At 39.0% G+C, this 18950-nt stretch overlaps 1 protein-coding gene across 2 annotated transcripts in view; it reads right to left on the reverse strand.

Moving 5' to 3' along the window:
* The window catches only part of LOC117972754 (rho guanine nucleotide exchange factor 17-like), a 93864-nt gene that overhangs the window by 24843 nt on the left and 50071 nt on the right, over positions 1-18950 (reverse strand). For both annotated transcript variants that reach the window (XM_059028335.1, XM_034922806.2), the window contains exon 2: positions 69-146. In XM_059028335.1, the coding sequence (XP_058884318.1) occupies positions 69-146 (78 nt within the window). The remainder of the gene's footprint in view (positions 1-68; positions 147-18950) is intronic.

Consider the following 18950-nt stretch of genomic DNA (forward strand, 5'->3'; position numbering starts at 1 on the left):
AGGTTGCACTCTTAAAAGCAACCCAATACCCAAGCAGAGAAATATAAGTAGGATAGCCCAGCCCTTACCTGAATTAAAGTGCGTAGCGACTCCACGTAGGACTGTTCTGTGTCGAGCAGAGTCATCATAACATGCTTTCTCATATCCTGAGGAGAGAAAAACACAAGCAGGTCAGGAGAAACATTGTCTTCTAATGACTTCTCATGAGTGAAATGCAAAATAACTTTGGTTGTCCAGGACAACTTACTTCAAACATATTCTGCCATCAAGGATGAGCCAACTGTGATTAACCATCTATATTTCCAGTAGAGTTACATAGCTGTTATATAGCAAATACAGCTGAAACCAAAACAGAGACTTACTATCGAGATATACTACAGCATTCCTTTCAGGTCTGCAGTGCCGAGTGCCAATATGTGGCTGTTTGAGCACCTGCATGGAATTGGCTTTGGTGATGTATAATGCCTTGGTTCTTGAGGAGTAGTATGTTGTAAATAAAGTATGTTTTATTTTGAACAGCTTCTGTCATTGTAGACGCCAATCCAAGGACTGAATTCAGCACAGACTACAATGACATGTTCTTTCAGCAAACCCCATGAGCCCTATTATGAAGCACATTCAAATACTGGACCATCTTTTCTGATATTTTTAAAATGAAAAAAACAACTCGGCATAACAATTGGGCTGTTTCTCCCTACAGCTAAGTTTCTTTCAGATAAAATGGAAGCACTTTGTACTTGCATCAAAATCTCACCCAATAAGCCTATTTTTTGGCAAGAATCTTGATAGAAGATCCCCTAAAATTTGTAACACTGTGCTGGACTCGGCAGACTGAATATTTTCAACTTGCATCCCAATATGTACACACAAGAAAAGTCTAAGAGATTATATATATATAATGTCTTGCAGCAGTACTAAAAAGAAAATACATTCTCTTTTATTAGCCATTGTCTCAAGACCCTCTGAATTATTAAACCGAATGCTCAAAACCGCAGCTGTTGAACTCACATTGGAAGAAAAATGTAACACATAGACTTGGAAGACACAGCTAAGGAGTATCACCCACAGGACACAGCAATTGCAAGTGTAGTACTAGGAATGATCCTTTGTTACAAGATAATGTATAATAGGGTTTGTCTTTCTAGTTAAAATGAAATATAATGTACAGAAGGCATCAATTTCTGCTGACTAATGTGCTAAATGAAATTAATTAGTGTTAGTGTCAGATCTCCTGCCCAATGTCTCCCTGCATTAAACTGTGCTTGTTTTTTTCCCTCTGGCAACAAATTAGGTTTGGTCTCCAGGGAGCAACACACAGCTCATCCCTGAGACGTCAGCATGGTTCGCAGGGCTGTCAGACATTCTGGGAATGCATTTGTATTAGCACAGGAAACTGTCAGCCTGTGGGAACCTCGGCTCGTTAGCGGAGGCTCATCCAAGCACTCCCAGCCTGTCACTTCACTGGCAAGAGAATGGTAAAGCAGTCCGTCAACTCACAAGCAGAATCAGAAACAACATGCATCCCACAACTGATACTTTGGTAGGATGTGCAAAGACATTGGATCACTCACCCTTACTGACTACAACTACCACTATATTATTATTATTATTATTATTATTATTATTATTATTATTATTATTATTGTAAACCCTGGATATTGTTAGTTTATGGCATTACCCACATACTTTCTGAACTTTACTTCTAATAAAAGGTCATATTATTACTGTAAATGCATGGAATGTTTTTTGGCTGGTTCTCAAGCTGGCCTTGGTTTTGAGGTATTTCCTGTAAGGGTTATTGAGATTTATACTGAAGAGTTAAATGCATGTACCCTGCACTAGGTTAAAGTGCTCCATTTCCTTTCTCTCAGGTAGTCTGTCAGGTCTTCACTTCCCAAGTCATCTCACCTCAGCAGTGTCCTCCAGAGTCAAAGCATGTCATGTCCTGAAAGCATGTCAGTTATAGGGAAAGAAGCTAGTTGGTTAAATGACAGAAAAGACGGTGTTGATGGGGTGGGGACATTTTAACACTGACCAAGGAAGTGCAACACTACCTAAAATCCTGGCTTGCAAACAGATTTCTGCAACACAATACAGTACCAGATAATGGGCTTGAAATGAAATATACATTTACTGTAATGTGCTTCTTTCAAAACTGATGATCCTGCAGTGCTTAGTCTTTCCATAGATTTTATTAGCAGCAATCGCTTTAAGGAGGAGGTACTCCTTGAGCAGCGTGGTGAAGCTCACATTGCTGCAGCCTGTGCTTTACCTGTTCCGTGCAAACATAGAAAAACTATGCAGAGATTAAAAAAAGAAATACAAAAAAAAAAACATCTGCCTGGTGCTAAGTGAATGCTCTGAAGTTCTCTCTCAGTATGAGGGACGCGGTTGTTGCAACGCTCCCCCGAGTGTCTTTTAACACCACCTGACTGTGCTGTGCATCTGCGTGTTGAGGTTATTGACTCTGCAGTCAGAGACGCATTGGGAGATTAGCACAGGTAGGTGGAGGCCATGGAATAAAAGCCAAAACCCATTAACGTTAAAAGCTCCTCAGCGGCAACACAATGGCGTTTAGAAACAGAACAATGGCCAATTCTGTTTGAATGCTTTGCGGTTCGGTTTGTATCGCTCTCCTACTCATCATCTTTTTATATAATTTGCATAACTTCATGCAGCAAAAGACACCTTGACTGATCTGTATTAATTATGTATACAGCAGGCAAATAGAACTACTGTAAAGAGAAACCCCCTGACTGTCAAAGCATGTAACCAACACAATATTTAAGGAATGGCAATAAAAAAGAGAATAATTGAAAACACAAGAAACTGTAAGGAAACTGTAAAAACTAAAAAAATGTCTTTTGAAGCTAACGTACCTATTCTTTAATTATACGCTTACATTACAACAGGCCATTGGGTTTTAAAAAAGACCAGGATACTGTATAACCCTATCTAATGTTCCAGCTGAAACATTTGTATACTTAAAGGTTTTTCCTTAACCTTGAAGTAAGAAAAAGATCAGAGAATGTTTGATGCAATAAAAGAACAGTCCCTGATAACGAGGCTGTAAAGAACCAGGCTCGTGCTTTCACATCAGAAGCTTGCAGGGTTTGATTCTCAGCTGGTGCTGCTGAGAGACTGAGTGCCCCCTCAGAAGCTGTTCAGAATGAGGTCCTTTAAATCTGGTTCTAAAAAAGACCAAATCACTGTGGGATTTCTGAATTAGTTGCTCTTTCCTATGGCAAGCCTGCTGATAATGCTACCCTGTGCTGATGAAAACGACAGACAATCTAGAATCATAGACAGATCTAGAATTCTACTGCTCACATATTGAAAACGCAGTGGAAAATCAGCAGTAAGAACGACTAATGATGATGGATTTCCTGTCAAAGAATCTAAATGGCGAGTCCTAAGAGAATCCCTTTCAGATTGTATTAAAAATACAGCTTAAAAAGGTTGCCGAGTGACACATTCAGATTGATCCTAAAAAAACGTTTTAAAATTGGAGAGTTCATAGAAAAGAAATGTTTTTAGATCATTTGAAGAGAAATGTCTTCAAAATATGAATTAAAACATTATACCCCACAGACAATGTGTACCAGTTTACTGGCAGAAAAGATCAAAAAGTGATAATTATAGCGCTTTTTTTTTTCATGAATCCCTGTGAACTGTTTCCCCATGCAGCCCAGTGATAAAAAGTAGCCTGCAGGATTTCTAGCAGTGGGTAGCGGACACATGCTGGGCTTTAAAAGGGCATGAACCGCTGGGGGCACCCCTTTCCATCTTCCTCTCTCCCGAACTAAACAGCTGTAGGACCGAATCACCACCTCGGGTCCCCATGGGAGTCATTTCCTATTCACTTTCCCTGCAGGAAAGCCGGATCCAATCTGCCTGTACTGGAGATCTACACCTGTTGCATATAACATTTTTTAAAAACCTGCATAAACCGTAATGCCGGTGGCACACATCTTTAATAACAACTCTTCAGTAATCCCCTAAACACCAGCGTATCATATTGCTTGAAGGACAATATCTGAAAAATAAGTGATTTCGGTAAAGGCGATTGCAAAGAAACAAGAAGATTACCGCGAGCACCAATCAAGGCTTCTGTCAGGTGAAAGCGCAGAGAAGCCTCAGGCTTCAGTCCCCAGTCTCTCAATACCATTTGCCAGATCCTGCTTTATCAGGACATCAGCATCCCAACCAGCTGTTGAAATCTAAACTAATCACACCTAACCAGTCAAGGACATTACACTTTAAGTAGATAATAGTCCCATTGACTCTTTACTATCGAATGAGTGTCTAAAGCATGTTAGTTTCTACTGTTTCATTTTCATTTTAGATATGCCCGTGCATATATCACTTATTGCTATGCTGTAGTCACAGTTCAGGTCAGGCACTATGGGAGCTTCTTTACTTCACTAATAAACCTGCTGCTACTGCACTGCAGATTCACATCCTGTAGAACAGGTACTAGAACCCCACCTGAAATACCAGCGAGTTCTGTCAGGTGGGATGGGAACAGCTGCTGCACAGGTGAGTGTTGTGGCAGGATAGATGGGCTTTACCCAATTCAAAGTGAAAATAAAATAAAAAATGCTACACAACAAATGATAATGAACTTGATCAGACTCATTTTACTTGTGACCTAAGCCAATATCAAACCAAAGCTTCCAGAGGTCAAAAGACCAGCTATCACTGCGCTACAAAAAACAAAACAAACAAAAAACTGATCATCATGTATTTCAATGCAACAGTCGCTGGTAATTTTAGGTATTTAGAGATGACCCAAATTACAACGTAAACCTGCATCACTTGGATGTCCAGTAATGTCTACCTCCTTCGACCAATTTACACTAAATTTATTAATCTTCTGGCAACATCCATGACTGTGTGTCGTAGTCCGCTACGTGAAACCGATTAATTTATCCCCTAATTTCAACCATGCTCTTGTCTACTTTGTCTATAAAAGAAAGACACAGTTAAGTGATTGTTTGAACAGCCTTTCATGTATGTCGGATATCTATTATGATTATTAATAACTGCATTATTATGATGATGTTCTGTGATTTACACTGCACTATGTATGTGACTCATCTAAACCCAAACAAGAGAGCCAGGAAATACACATTTTGGTTTCCCTGATAACAACAAGCTGTACCCAGAACCCAGGCTCCTGTCAGCAAGTGAATGCGAGACGACATGAAAAACTCAAACATCTCGACTCCTTGACCGTCCCAGTTCACTAGCTGCAGTATAAACACACTCTCTAGAGCAAATGCTTCCCAGCATGTTAATGTGTGACCCCTCTGGGACTGGCTGTGTCCTCAGAACACACTGTCCACTGTTTTGTTTTTTTTAAGGTTTACTTCAGTTCCATTTTAAAAAGGACATCTGCATGTTTGTTAACCACAGTAAATCACCACTGAATACCAAACTCAAACGTAACATTTGAACAAGGAACAACATAAGTAGATGCATTTTTACTTTTTGGATATAACTTACCAAAACATGTACAATACTTCTCCCATGGCAGTCCAAAACTGTACAAAAATTTAACATATTAAGGAAAATAAAACTGTGTGTTACGTGATTTCAGCCACAAAATACCTTTGAGTCGCCCCGGTTCAGCAAAACATCAACTACATCATACTGAGCTTCTACCAAACTGTTTTCTCACTATCAGTATAGCTGATAATTAGAAACATTTGTAGTTGATTTGTGTAACTTGTACAGTATAATAATAAAGGTAAAGCAGTAAAAAATGGCTATAAGACGTTGAGAATCTGCTTAGTATAGGTTGTACTGACACTCAAAGTGTTGAAAACAAGCCCTGACCCATTCACTTTTACATGTGTCCTATAAACCTAATATAAAGTGCATTATATTCACCTGGGTTTTTATACTATTAAAAATCCATTCTTTATAACAGGAAAAAAACGCAATACACAGTCTGGGCCATATTAGACATTTTATTTTATTGTTCAAAGCTTTCACTTTGTTTTTCTCACAGCCTCATAAGAGACATATTTTTAAAAATCCGTCTGAGGCTGTCTGCTTTGAAGGTGGTTACGAGCTGCTAGTCGAATTATAACTGCCACTGAGCACACCAGCACCAGCAGCTTACTTTATGAACTCTGCAGGCCATTTGCAAACACCACTGCAATTATTTATGAGGAGATCTAGAAATGGCTCAGATTTTCCAAAGCTTGTAGCTACTCCACTAAAAACAGGTGAAGAAACAAACAACTAAAAGGTGTTTGTCTGTGAAATAATCCACTTTGTTGATGCTACATCAGTGGCTCTTTAACACCACTGTCTTTTAACCCTAAATGCATCAGACCGCTTTATTGTTCTACATGAGTCATTCATTGACCCCTGATTAAAATCACGTTTCTCTGACAATCGCTCAACTACAGTTCTTTAACAAGGTCATTGCGGGACTGTTGCATTGGACTGTTGGAGGGGTTTGCTGTGGTGGGAGGATAATGGCAGGGTCATCCTAATACAGTTAAACAGCACACTCAAATCAAAATTTACACCGACAACAGCATACGCCTTCCTCTGGATTCAAGGACAGCTGGTTTCTCTCTCCCCTGCGTTAACATTCATATAGTGTAAGACGCTGGAAGGACAAGAGTTTCGGTAACTCGGCATCAGACATACAGCTGGCTAGGGTATTAGGGGAGGGGAGCGAAGCGTGTTTTGTACAATCTTTACACTAATAACACTGATAAGAGAAGTAGATTGTGTAATAGGAGACAAAGGAAGAACAGGAGAATCCCTCCAGTAGATGGGCAGAATGGCTTTTTCTCGTTCCCGAAATGTTCTTATGTTCTGAAGCCAAACTCTGGTGACTGACCCAGTGCGGCTCTGAAAATAAATTGGCATTTTAGCTTGCATTCCCCCTCTCCAGTTTAATCATTTTGGAAGAAAACTACTGATCATATCATTCAACTTGCTGCATGAAAAGCAAAAACACTGGCATGATCAATTCAGTAAAGCAGAGACTAAATCAGCTGCATGTGAGGCATCATTAGTGCTGTGCAGTAATCTGCTGCTTGTACATGGAAGTGTATGCAGAGGCTACGGAATTCCTTCAATGTCTGCATTTATGCTTCATCCAGAATTATCGGATTCTGTTCAGCTGTTTGGTTGAAAGACTTGTATTTGCGCTAAACTCTCTGTGATGCCGACATATAAAACATAAAGTCAGTCTGATAATTTAGTAGTTGACACAAATATCCCAAAATCATTAAAAACAAAACAACAACTGTTAAGATTAGGCCGCTTTTTGAAGAAGGTTGCTTCTTGAATCCTGAGAACATATAAAATGTGTAGCTAAACCGGAAGAGAGAGACAGAGACAAACCACAACCAGAAAGACTGTAACTTACATACATTACCAAGAGTTGGGGTTAGTCATATTTTCCACAACAACAACAAAAAAGTGAATTTACTTATGCAATAACAACTGAGAACATATGGTGATCTGTATTCACTTGGGTTTAGTATTACAATAATTCTAAAAATAATAGAATGCTAGAAGCAATTACACTTTTTTATTTTTTAATTTAGTTTTTTAATACCAGCCACCTGGGCTTACTTACTGGACACACATATGAATATTTATACCCCTGTTAATTACCAACCGCAACCACATGTTTGAATATTTTAGGAGGTTGTGTTTTTAAAACACACACCTTTTATATGTTGTAACAAAAAAAAGCAGTTCAATTGATTCCAAAAAATAAGTTCACAGACAGCTGGTAACTTAGGGACTCATTTCGGTGCCGGTCAAATCATAGGATGCAGCACTTTGAACTAACTGAAGCTTGTTAATTGCTGTAGTACCCACAGGTAGGCGCCTCACACATATTAACCCTTAAAATCTGAAAAGGAGTTGACATCGTTAACTCTAAGTGTAATACAGAAACCAGGACCAGAGGACACAGTTGGAAATGAACTGCCTAAAATGATTTGCTGTTTTAACAAATCGGTAAGACAGTATTCAGATTCATTCACGTTTAATATGTGTTCATACAAATAATAACATTTAAACAATGAAACTAACTCCAAATCAAACTAAAATTAAAACACACATGCATTCTGTAATACGGTGTAGGCAGACACAGCATTTTGTGGAGTTTCGTCAGGTTAGATTGGAATTGGCGTCTTTATATTGAATATTAAAACATTTCACCTCTTTCTTCCTGCAGAATATCAATGTCACACCGTGTTCAGGAATCTTACGCTTTGGTGCTGTTTTTTCTGCACGCTGAACAGAGAGACGGTCTGTTACTGTATGTCAACGTCATGCAATACGAGGAGATCAGAGAGGATTGAAACTTATTAGGACAGAGTCAGCACATTCATCTGGTAACATGAAAACCCTACTGGTGACACCCTCTCAATGAACAGCCACAGCTTTCAGTTTTTATCCACACCCTTAAGAAATATTGTGTTTTATTCTTCTTTTAATAATATTTACTAGTTTAATATCATATTACTGCTTAAGTGTTAACATACTTACTAAGTAGCCTATTGCTTGAAAACAATTTTTGTTTTGCCACATTTGCAGAAATTGCACACCCTTAGCGGTTATTTCTAAAACCTGTTCAGAAATTCTGATGTTGAAAAAGTACATTCAAATTATTAAGTCTGGTACATATTGACCAAAGCAGAAGAGCTAATAGATACACAGAACACACATACATAATAGGGTATGTAAAACAGGCAAGAATTGTAATATTCCAGAAATGCTGTTAAGTATCTCTTTAAGCGAACTAACCTAAATCCTAATTCATTTGTGGATTTGTGATAAATCTGAGCTTTACCGGTGGATTAAAAAGGGTGAATCTGCACGACCTCCAATTAGAACCAGCTAACGCAATGCAAAATGGTTTGAATTTTATTTGAGACTTAGGCTGGTGTAATGCAAACAATCCCTTATTTCCTGATTTGGTTAATAAGAAGGGGAAGAAAAACATAATAAATCTACAGTAAGACCCCCCCAATCCCGGTCTTTCTAGCAAACGCGTACATTGTAAATGCCAACATTTCAATTATTTTTACTAGCAGTAGCTGCAAGTAAAAAAACAGCAATACACTAAAACAGTTCTCCCAATCACATTCAGTTCTATTCTAACACAATCCCTTGGAGCATGTTCCTCACATTCTTCCAAAGGTTTCTGTGCACTCTGTGTACAATCAGAAAACAAAAACGTTATTGACTGTCCAGTTTGGTTATATCCCCCCCCCCCCCCCATAGTGCAGTATTTCACCATTTCCTTCCTGCAAAAAACTTTTATGTTCTAATTTTGCTAAATAATTTTTCCTCCTCCCTCTCCACCCCCTCCCTACATATCTGAATCATGCTTCAATGCTAAGGAATGTCACAATTTGCACAGAGCGTATGCCTAATGATTCTTTTCAATTTAGGTATAGAAGATACTGTTTCAAAGCTGAAGATTTTGATTACGCTATTTATAAAAAAGTTTTAAAAGCTGTAATACTGATGTTTGTTTTCCCCCCTTGTTTAAAATCACCAGTTACAACACACAAAGCCAGTGCTAAGCAAAGTACTCCAGGAATACGAGTGAGCTTTTTTACCTCAAGAAGCTCCACCTATTGAGCACGTAACTTATGGGAGAACACTTCTGAAACGTTTGCTCTCATTTTAATGACTTAAGTGGCACTGCTGACAACACAAGATCTGCAAAGAGCACTGGTGAAGTTTATCAGGATGACTCCCTCCTATCTCATTTGGCCAGGGATACAAATTATAAGCAGTAAAACAATAAGCAGTAGATCTTAACAGAATAAATTGCGTATTTTTTAAAAAAAAATCCATTACTTTAACACTAGCGGGAATAACAGGCATGGCAACATCTATGTTAGTTCTCCTGGTTCCCAGCATCCTTAGTTTAACATGTTTTTGAATATGTGGTCTGGAATGGAAAGTTGCATTGCTGTTTTTTTTTTTCTTAACCCTGGCGATCTACCTTGAAATAGACACTCGAAGGCAAGCCCCTAGAAATCAAATCAGCATCTCATTGATACCAATGACTTATTTCCCTATTCGGGAAGCGTGGAATTAGGCTCTAATTAAAAAATAACAAAACACTCTATCCGCCAACGCAGTGACAATTATTTCCTAGGTTGAAGTTACTCAATTTTTCTTGCAGGGAAAACTGCATTAGTGCTAAACAAATCTGTGCAGCTCTATTAAATAAATCTCAATTATATTTCCACACAGAAATGCTCTGTGTTAGCAGGCCGACAGTCTATTACACAACACTGTCCTGTCATATTAACCTTTTAGAGCGGGTAGTGATCAAAAGCCATAGTGGACTTCAGTTCGTAATCCGTTCACTCTTAAAAAGAAAGATGCCAGAAGGATGGCACGTGGTATATTTAGGTTAGAGACAACAGCCTGCTTCACTGCTGTTGTGGGAAAAACAATTCACTGGAAGCAAGGAAACCTGGCTGGGAGTAGGGCTGCCAATTCTCCAGTTTTCAACCAGTCATCCAGTTTTAAGGGAATTTGTATAGTATCTAGTCAGAACCACTGACCGGACAGCCAAAGTCTGGTTCTTGCGAATCTTGCTTACTCACTGTTCATTGCTGTTTGGGTATTTCCATTCTCGCTGAACCAGTCTTGTTTCAACCACCTTTATATCCGCCAAGGTTCCGATCAATTGAACAGACCTTTATACATTCATTCAACCAGGTGTTACTAGTAATGACAAGTATAATCACTGGCAGTTGTTATGTACTGAACCTGGTTTCAAACCATTAATACCCACAAAAGTACAGCATGTTCAACTCAGTAGCACCACCTTTGTTACATTAATTTAAACTAAGTGTAACGTCTATTTATCACAGGTTACTTAACTTCCAACCACTGCACATGGTCAAACCGAACCATGTGTTCTGAATCAACGTTTACATTGATATGCACGGCTTACAGGGGTTTTAAATGGAATTCAATTAAATAATAATAATAAATAAATAAATAAATAAATAAACAAACATCCCTTTATGCATCAATCAGAGTGAGGCCTAGTATTGGGCAATCCAAGTGATAGGCTTTTAAACAGTCTCTGACTATTCAGGATAAATAACAAACAAAATACAGATGGCCATTTTGACTGCAAGTCTTTTTGACAGAGAAAAGCGATTCCCATACAATGGTTTTTTTGTTATCCAATATTTTTCGTGTTTCACTCCAGTAAAAGGGCACTTGTTGCAAGGCACAGTGAACAGCTACAGTACCACCCACAACAAAGCAGACAAACACAACCCTCAAGGGGAATCTCACTTCATCTGATTATGTGATGTCAACTTCTACAGCAACACGAACGAAGCAGAAGCCACATCTTACCACCATTCTGCTACACAGAAAAAAATGGAAAGAAACGGCAACCACTGTATGTGTGAAGAATAAAACAATATATTAATAATTCGATAGAACTGCAGTACATTAGAAAGGATAATGTGCATAAATATACACGCACATACATGTAGGGACAATGTAAAAAAATAACAGCAAAAAAAAACAAGCTATAAATAAACAGATATAGATAGATTCATGATTACACCTGGGTACTACCTAAAAGAGGACAGGTGTCTGTATCTACAATACATATTGTATTGACCGTAAATATCTATGTAGTGGTAGTCTAGATATTGTGCTGCTGGAGTATAGACTCCAAGATATGGTGTAGACCCAGTGGATGCACACACGGCATATCCAGATAGCTGTTATAGTTATAGAATGAAAATAATTCTAATCAACTACAAAGTGAATAATAAAACGCAGCACTCTTCCCAACACACCCCCACACACACACATAAACAAATATGTAAAAGCACAGACACACAGCAGTACCTCAGTGATGCTCTGTGCGGAGCCCACACTGGTGCTGCCATTGCTCGCAGAGCAGCTTCTTTGCAGGGCACCCTCTCCAGCCCTAGACCCTGACCTGGCAGCGGCAGCTTCGTCTTCATTTGCACTCTCCCCATTCTCTCGCATCTCCTCCAGTGCGATTGTGAACTGGGCGAGCGTCCTCACCATCTGCAGCATGCGGGGATTCCGGTGTCTGCTGCCACTCGTGCCCGGTACAAAAACAAACCCAATATCCAAATCCAAATAAAAATCACCTTTTCAAAGAAGTGAAAAAAAAAAAAACACTGCTGGAGGGGTTGCTTTGGTTGCTGTCCGTGTGTGTGTGTGTATGTGACTAGAAGCTACTGTGTAGCTCCCTTTTTCCCTATCCTTTCCTACTGTCTGTGACAGGTGTACAGCTTGTCTGATGCTCTGCTCTTTCTATACTGTATAACGAGAATCATCTGGCTAGCTAGCCAGCAAACAAGCCAGCAGCAGGCTGAACCAATCAATAGCAGATCCTGCGCTGACTCTGAAAGCAACAGACATGCAACATCAACACCGCACTGCAGGGTTATGATTTTAGAGGCACTGCAGCACAGTTGCATTACTCCTTCAGCAAACATACATACATACATACATACACACATACAAACACCCACACTTGAACATAGTGCTCCTCTAGACTAGCTCCTCTAGGCTAGCAGATCCCATTGGGGAACTGAGTACTTATCCATGACTGACAACAGCAGCAACGCTGTTATAGAGAACTTACATATGTGCTTTTGTTATAGGCACTGACAACAATGGTTATTGGTTAGAACACCAATCAAAGATATTTAGGCAGTCACACCTCATTTTCGGCTACTTAAAGTAACTCATCTAGCAGTAAATAACTGCTGTGGAGTGCATTATTGCCATTATAAATTGATATTTGTGGTATAAAAAAATGGTTTGTGTTTTTTTTTTTTTACTGTATTGGCTTGACTGAGCCGCTGTTACAGAGAGTGTGTGAAGATTCTACAGGATACTTATGAGATTATCTGCGACTGTTATAATATCAAATACTTCTTTCTGAACCATCCACATTTTCAAAAAGTAACAACATCCTTTCAGTGCGTCTCCCGTTAGTGATTTGCTGTCTCCTTTCAGTGCGTCTCTCGTTAGTGATTTGTTGTCTCCTTTCAGTGCGTCTCCTGTTAGTGATTTGTTGTCTCCTTGTGCAGATAAAGCTGGCTTGGCTCTTGGCCAATTGCAGCAGCAATAAGCACTTTTGTTGATCCTCCTTCTCGTCACAGTCTCATCCCCAACTTTGATCAATTTATAGACCCCGACAGTGGCTCAGTCTGTCTTCAGATTTCAGGTGGAGTATTCCTCTAGGTTAAATCTGATGAATTCAGCCAGCAGGCGATTTATCTTTTTCATCTCAATCTTTCAAATTCAAAGGCAGCATACTGTACATGCACTAGCAGGACCAAGCTTAAGTATTATGGATGAATATATTATTTAAATGCACTCCCTCCCTTCAGCCTGCTGAGATCAGAGAAGATAAAAGGTCAAATCAGATGGAAACAGGGCACCTTTTATCTTGTTTCCACGGTACCCAGATCTCTTTGGCCACAGTGATGCAGAGAGCAGGCCAAGGCCCTGGCTCATCAATCATTTGCCAGCTACAGTACAAACCTGGCATCATTCTGAGGAATCCTACTTCCCAAGGGAGAGAGAGAGAAACCAGATGTACACTGCAGCCCAGCCTGACATGATGACATCTTAAAGCTACATCTCAGACACTATAGCTTTAACTAAGCACTGCTCTACACTGCAAACGAAACACTCAGCTAAAGAGCCTCTCAGTCCAACAAGATCAAAATGTTCACAGAGAAACTGGCTATTTTTGACTCCTGCATAACAGTTACAGGTAAAAGTGAAAAGAAAAGGGAGATATTCAAACGAACAACGAGGATTGTCACAGAGTGTGAATGTTTTTGAAGCAATGTCTTGTGTGTTTCCTTGGGGTGGAACTCGATTTCTGCGACATACTGTATAACTTTCCTGGTCACAACCCCTGCATCTTTTCAACAGGGTTTCCTAAGGACCAGTAAAGAAGAGATGAGGACTTCAGGTCATCAATCAACCTTTTAGTACCTTGACTGGTAAAGAAAACATTTACAAAATTGAAATGTCTCGATAACCGGAGAAATATATATATATATATATTTTTTTTTTGCACTACACATTTATGATTTAGCCATAGTGCTTACGTCGATGTTACTTGGGCTAAATAAACACTTCAGCAGTGGAGAAACATTTAACAAACCAAATATTTTCATGTTCTTCTTTGTTAAACTAAATGGTAGGTGTAAGAAAAAAGATGCACGTTAGATAAGGGCCTCACTGGCAATCAAAACCATGGAACAGCAGGTAGATTATGGGTAAAACACTCAAAACTGTACATCATAAGCCCCTTTCACACTGACACTCGTACCCTGGTCCGGGTCACAATCCTGCGTAGTGTGAAACCACGTACCTGGGTCATACCCGGGTCCCAGTGACTCTCCTCAGGATGTGGGTCTACACGCTTTGACCTGGGTTGAGCGAGACATAATGCTTGACGGCCATTTGTGAGCCAACTCAATAAGAAACAGCCATGCACAAGGAATGTTTCTGTTTATTCTGTTTTGCAATATTTTTGTTGCTTGAGACACAACATGAGCCATACTGCAGCATGGATGAAGAAACATTTTTGCTAATCAACATTTGGGCAGACGGTTCAATCCAGAGAAGCTTGGATGGAAGCGTCAGTAACAAGCTGCTTCCAGGGCATTGATACGCGCAGTGTGTACTTGCGTCTGTCAGGTCAACCCTGCTTTATCAAATGCAGTGTGAAATCGTGTACCCGACCCGCATGACACCGGGTCCTGGCCGGGTAGGTTCTGACCTGGGTAGAGCATGCCAGTGTGGAAGGGGCTATAAATACAAGCAGGCTCACCATCCAGCCAACACCTGTGTTAAAATAATTCAGATTACAACAAGAGAAGTTCAAGTCTCTATTTAATTATATTGGACTCCATATAAAAGCTGCGGTTTGAATGGAATCACATCAAATGGCTCTAACTAAAAAATGAATGGAAAGGAGCACGGGTAGAAGTGATTGCTCTATAGCTTTTGCACGTTAAAAAGACAAGGATGATTTAAAAGGTTTGTCTTGAAGTGGTCCCGGCGGCGATCGCCTCTCTAAAGCGGTGCACTGCCTCGGTGTCTGACAGTAAATCACTGAGGGGTCGTGACCAGGAAAGTTTTTGGCAGAAGGTGCCGTGCCGCGAGCTGTCCGATTACAGTGATTTAGAGGCCAGGAGGCTCTTCCTAGCTGGGGAATAAAAAACTGTCCATTACTTTCTCTTAGCCAAAGCTGTGCCCTGCAAGAAACGGTGCATCTATTTTTCTGTTTAGTTTGTTGTTTGTCTTAGTCAATCTACAAATTAAACATTTTACATCTACATTTATTTACATGCAAAATCTATTTCTCTACTAAAAAAAAAAAAAAGATGTTTTTAAAAATAACGTCAGTTAGTGATAATATGTTTGTTTAAAAGGATTGTGCAGTATGTAGTCATATTATGAGTTTCAGTCCAGCAGTAATGGGCTGTGCTCTTACTAAATGTAGGGAATGAGTCAGAAAAGCAGCAATAGATAAAAAAAAAAATATGAAGGTAGAAGTAGGAAGCCTAAATGACAGTACAGTACTTCTTGTTTATCTGGATTATAGTTTTAGCCCCACTGCTTAAAGTGGTTGAATCTAACAAAATACTTCAATAAATTTGACCTTCCGTCCACTTCCAGTATCACTATATAGGTCTCAAATGTACAGTTTTGAAAACAAACATTAAATATCTATTTTGATTTTAAAACATGACATCCTGGTGCCTGGTACCTGGCACTAAGTAAAAGAAAGTTCTCAGTTTGCATTACCCTCCAGGAAAGCTGCGACACTTCCACTTCCTAGGTCATTTCACCTCAGCAGTGTCTTTGGAGTCAACCAGAGGAAATGACCAAGAAAGAGCAAGACTATCTGAAAGCAAGGCCTGCAAACAGAGATTTAATTAAAACTAGTTTAGTACCAGAGGAGCACCCAAATGAAAGGTCATGTTTTCCAAAACACATTTGAAACCTATATGGTGCATAGATCTGCCTGGTGTGGAAAACGTTATGAAATGATTTTGATAGCTACAATCCCTCTAAGGCTTAACAGGATACAAAGGGTTAACCAACTGGGTGCCATACACTTCACACAGCTCTCAGACACACTTGGAGGCCAGCTTTAAGGTTTTCTACAGATAACCTTTGGGATGAATAACAGATCATTCAATATCCCTGACAGTACTGCCAGGTCAATGCACTCCGGAAGTTATTAAGATACAGCCTTGGCATTTACTGTTAATTACCTCACTCCCTCCCTCCTGTGTGTGAGTGGGCAGTACCATACTCGTCGCTTGGCAGTACATGAGAAACTCAAATGAGGTCAATAAAAGGGTAATGCAGTCTTGCCCCTCTGCTGCGGATGTCTTAAGACTAAGGCTGTTACAGTAAAACAAAGGTAAGACACTATGGTATGTTGGAAAGATGGGATGGTTCAAGAATGTTTTCAGCCGTGTACCATGGATTTTAGTTATTTTTTGATGAAGACAGGTGATCCCTTATACAGTAGCGGTTTCCCATAGTAAAAGCATAGCAAAGTGTAATTATAAGCATAGTGAAAGCATGGTAAAGCATAGGTAAGTATTGTAAAGCACAGAGAGTTTTGGTAAACCATAGCAATAAACATGGCAAACCATGGCTATCCATGGTAAATGCATTGAATAATAACAGCTCTGATAAATAAGGACCCAGTTATCATTTTTTTTCAGTCATCATATCCTGGTAACTTTTTTTTTTTAATTCAGAAGTTTAAAGCACCCCAGCTGCCTCAATAGAGCTCTTAGATTAATGTTTAAATTCAAAGTACATCAGAGTGTAACCCATAATCCTGTCTCCTGCAACACTGCCCCTAGTGGACATAAGAAACCCCTCATTAAATACCAGCCAGGGAAAGAACTTTGAAAGCAAATTCATTTAATTCAGGAAACCTCACATAATCTCTTAAAATGATGAACTGCATGAGTTTTTAAACCACACATTTCCGTACCAGCTTGGCCCAGGAACGACTGATTATGAATTGCTTTTACATTATTTCCAGATATGGTTACGGTTTGCAAACGTTGTCCAGTTTTAGAGATGGAATTTACAGACCTGCATTTTTATGACGCAATGCTTTTTTTCTGTTTACGGACAGTGTCAAATTTCTGACAAGTTTCCACACTGCCTCAGGAATCTTAAGAGTTAAGCTGTGGCCATCGCAAGCTTGTTCCATCTTGGATCAACCTGCACTTCCATGCATGCAGTGCTAGAAGCTTTTAAATTATCAGTGTATTTTATTTTAATTTGTCAAGTTAAAATAAACTAAAGATGTCAGCGGTATGTGTTTATTTGGTTCTGCCAATTATGCCCATCTGCAAACGGTCAATATTCAAAAATTACAAGAAAGCCCTCCTATGATCTCTTGAGTTTTACAAGAGGACTGTTCTGCAAGTGTTCTGGTTTGACAGCTCAAACCTAAAAGCAATGAATTCCTGTTACACTTGTGTGATTTGAGCATACGCATTACCTCATCAAATGGTTTTAAAAGAACAGCCGCTCAAATGACTCAACTAAAAGATAATAAAGTGCAGGAAAATCAGTGCTAAAAGGAAAACAGGTCCAAAAGTATTCAGATTCAATAGCATTCATCATGCATTCAAACTGAACTCCAAATGGACGCTTTTGACATTGACAAAATACATTCCTAAGAAAAATATGCAATAGATTTTGATTAAGAGGAAGTCTGAAGTTTTAGTTCATCTTGTTTAGTACAGTCGTTGAGGTAAAATATTTTTTTTAAACAGGAAAATGATCCTAAAATGCTTATTTATATTTTTAGAACACTTATCTCATCAGCCCATGATAAAAATGTGAAATATGTAGGGAGTTACAGCCCATTGTTACCAGTATAACAGAGACGCCAGTAAGAAAATGATTGCAATTTAACTTCCTGAGCTGAACAGAGCTTGTAATGTAAAAACTGCTGCAGGTAACAGCAGAGTGATACACAGTACAGTAGTGGAATGTTGGTTTCAGGTAAAATAAAACCACCTAAATCAATAGCCAATATACTGCAGTCTGCTTTCTTTCTGAAGAAGTCAAGGAAACCTGTTTATAAGACTAATGACTGGGGACACTGCAGTTTTAATGTGTGGTATTTACAGTTAGTTCCCAATTAAGTCAAGAACTGCTCAAAATACTGTCACATTTTTCAATCCTTGTCTGTTTCACAATCACAAAGTTTAAACACTGGGTGGCATTGTGAGCTATGTAAATAATAATAATAATAATAATAATAATAATAATAATAATTCAATATATTGTTTTACACAAGTTTACAATGCTTTCTGATACAACTTCTGGGTTAAAAAAATGATAGTGGTGCACACATCATATATTTTGGCGAAGTATACACACTATTGATATTTTTTGCCAAGATACAGTACAACTGAATAGAGAGAGTTGTATTGAATTACGCTGTTTGACCCTGGCAAGATTTCTTGTCAATATTCACTGCTGGCAGTTTGTGCTTTCCTGCATTGATGATATCAATCTGATGTAACAGAAACTTTCCATAGAACTGCAGTACTATGATGTGGACTACAGTTTTACATTACTGGGCAAATGTTACTTTCGAATCTAAGATGACAAAGAGACCTTTCAATGAAGTGTTTATCTAAATATATTAAGTAGTTACTTTTTAGTACTACAACAGATACGTGTGAGCACCCCTGCTATATCCCCTTCACAGGGGATTTCATCCCTTTGCTTAATACCTTACTCCATTAGAATACCAGGTACGAGGCACAGTTTAGTTATAAACGCTGCTCAAGTGTGATGTGTGCTACACTCATTTTTGTTGTTGTTTTTGGTTGGTAACGTGT

The sequence above is a fragment of the Acipenser ruthenus genome, chromosome 8, assembly GCF_902713425.1.
Source record: "Acipenser ruthenus chromosome 8, fAciRut3.2 maternal haplotype, whole genome shotgun sequence".
Lineage (NCBI taxonomy): Eukaryota > Metazoa > Chordata > Actinopteri > Acipenseriformes > Acipenseridae > Acipenser > Acipenser ruthenus.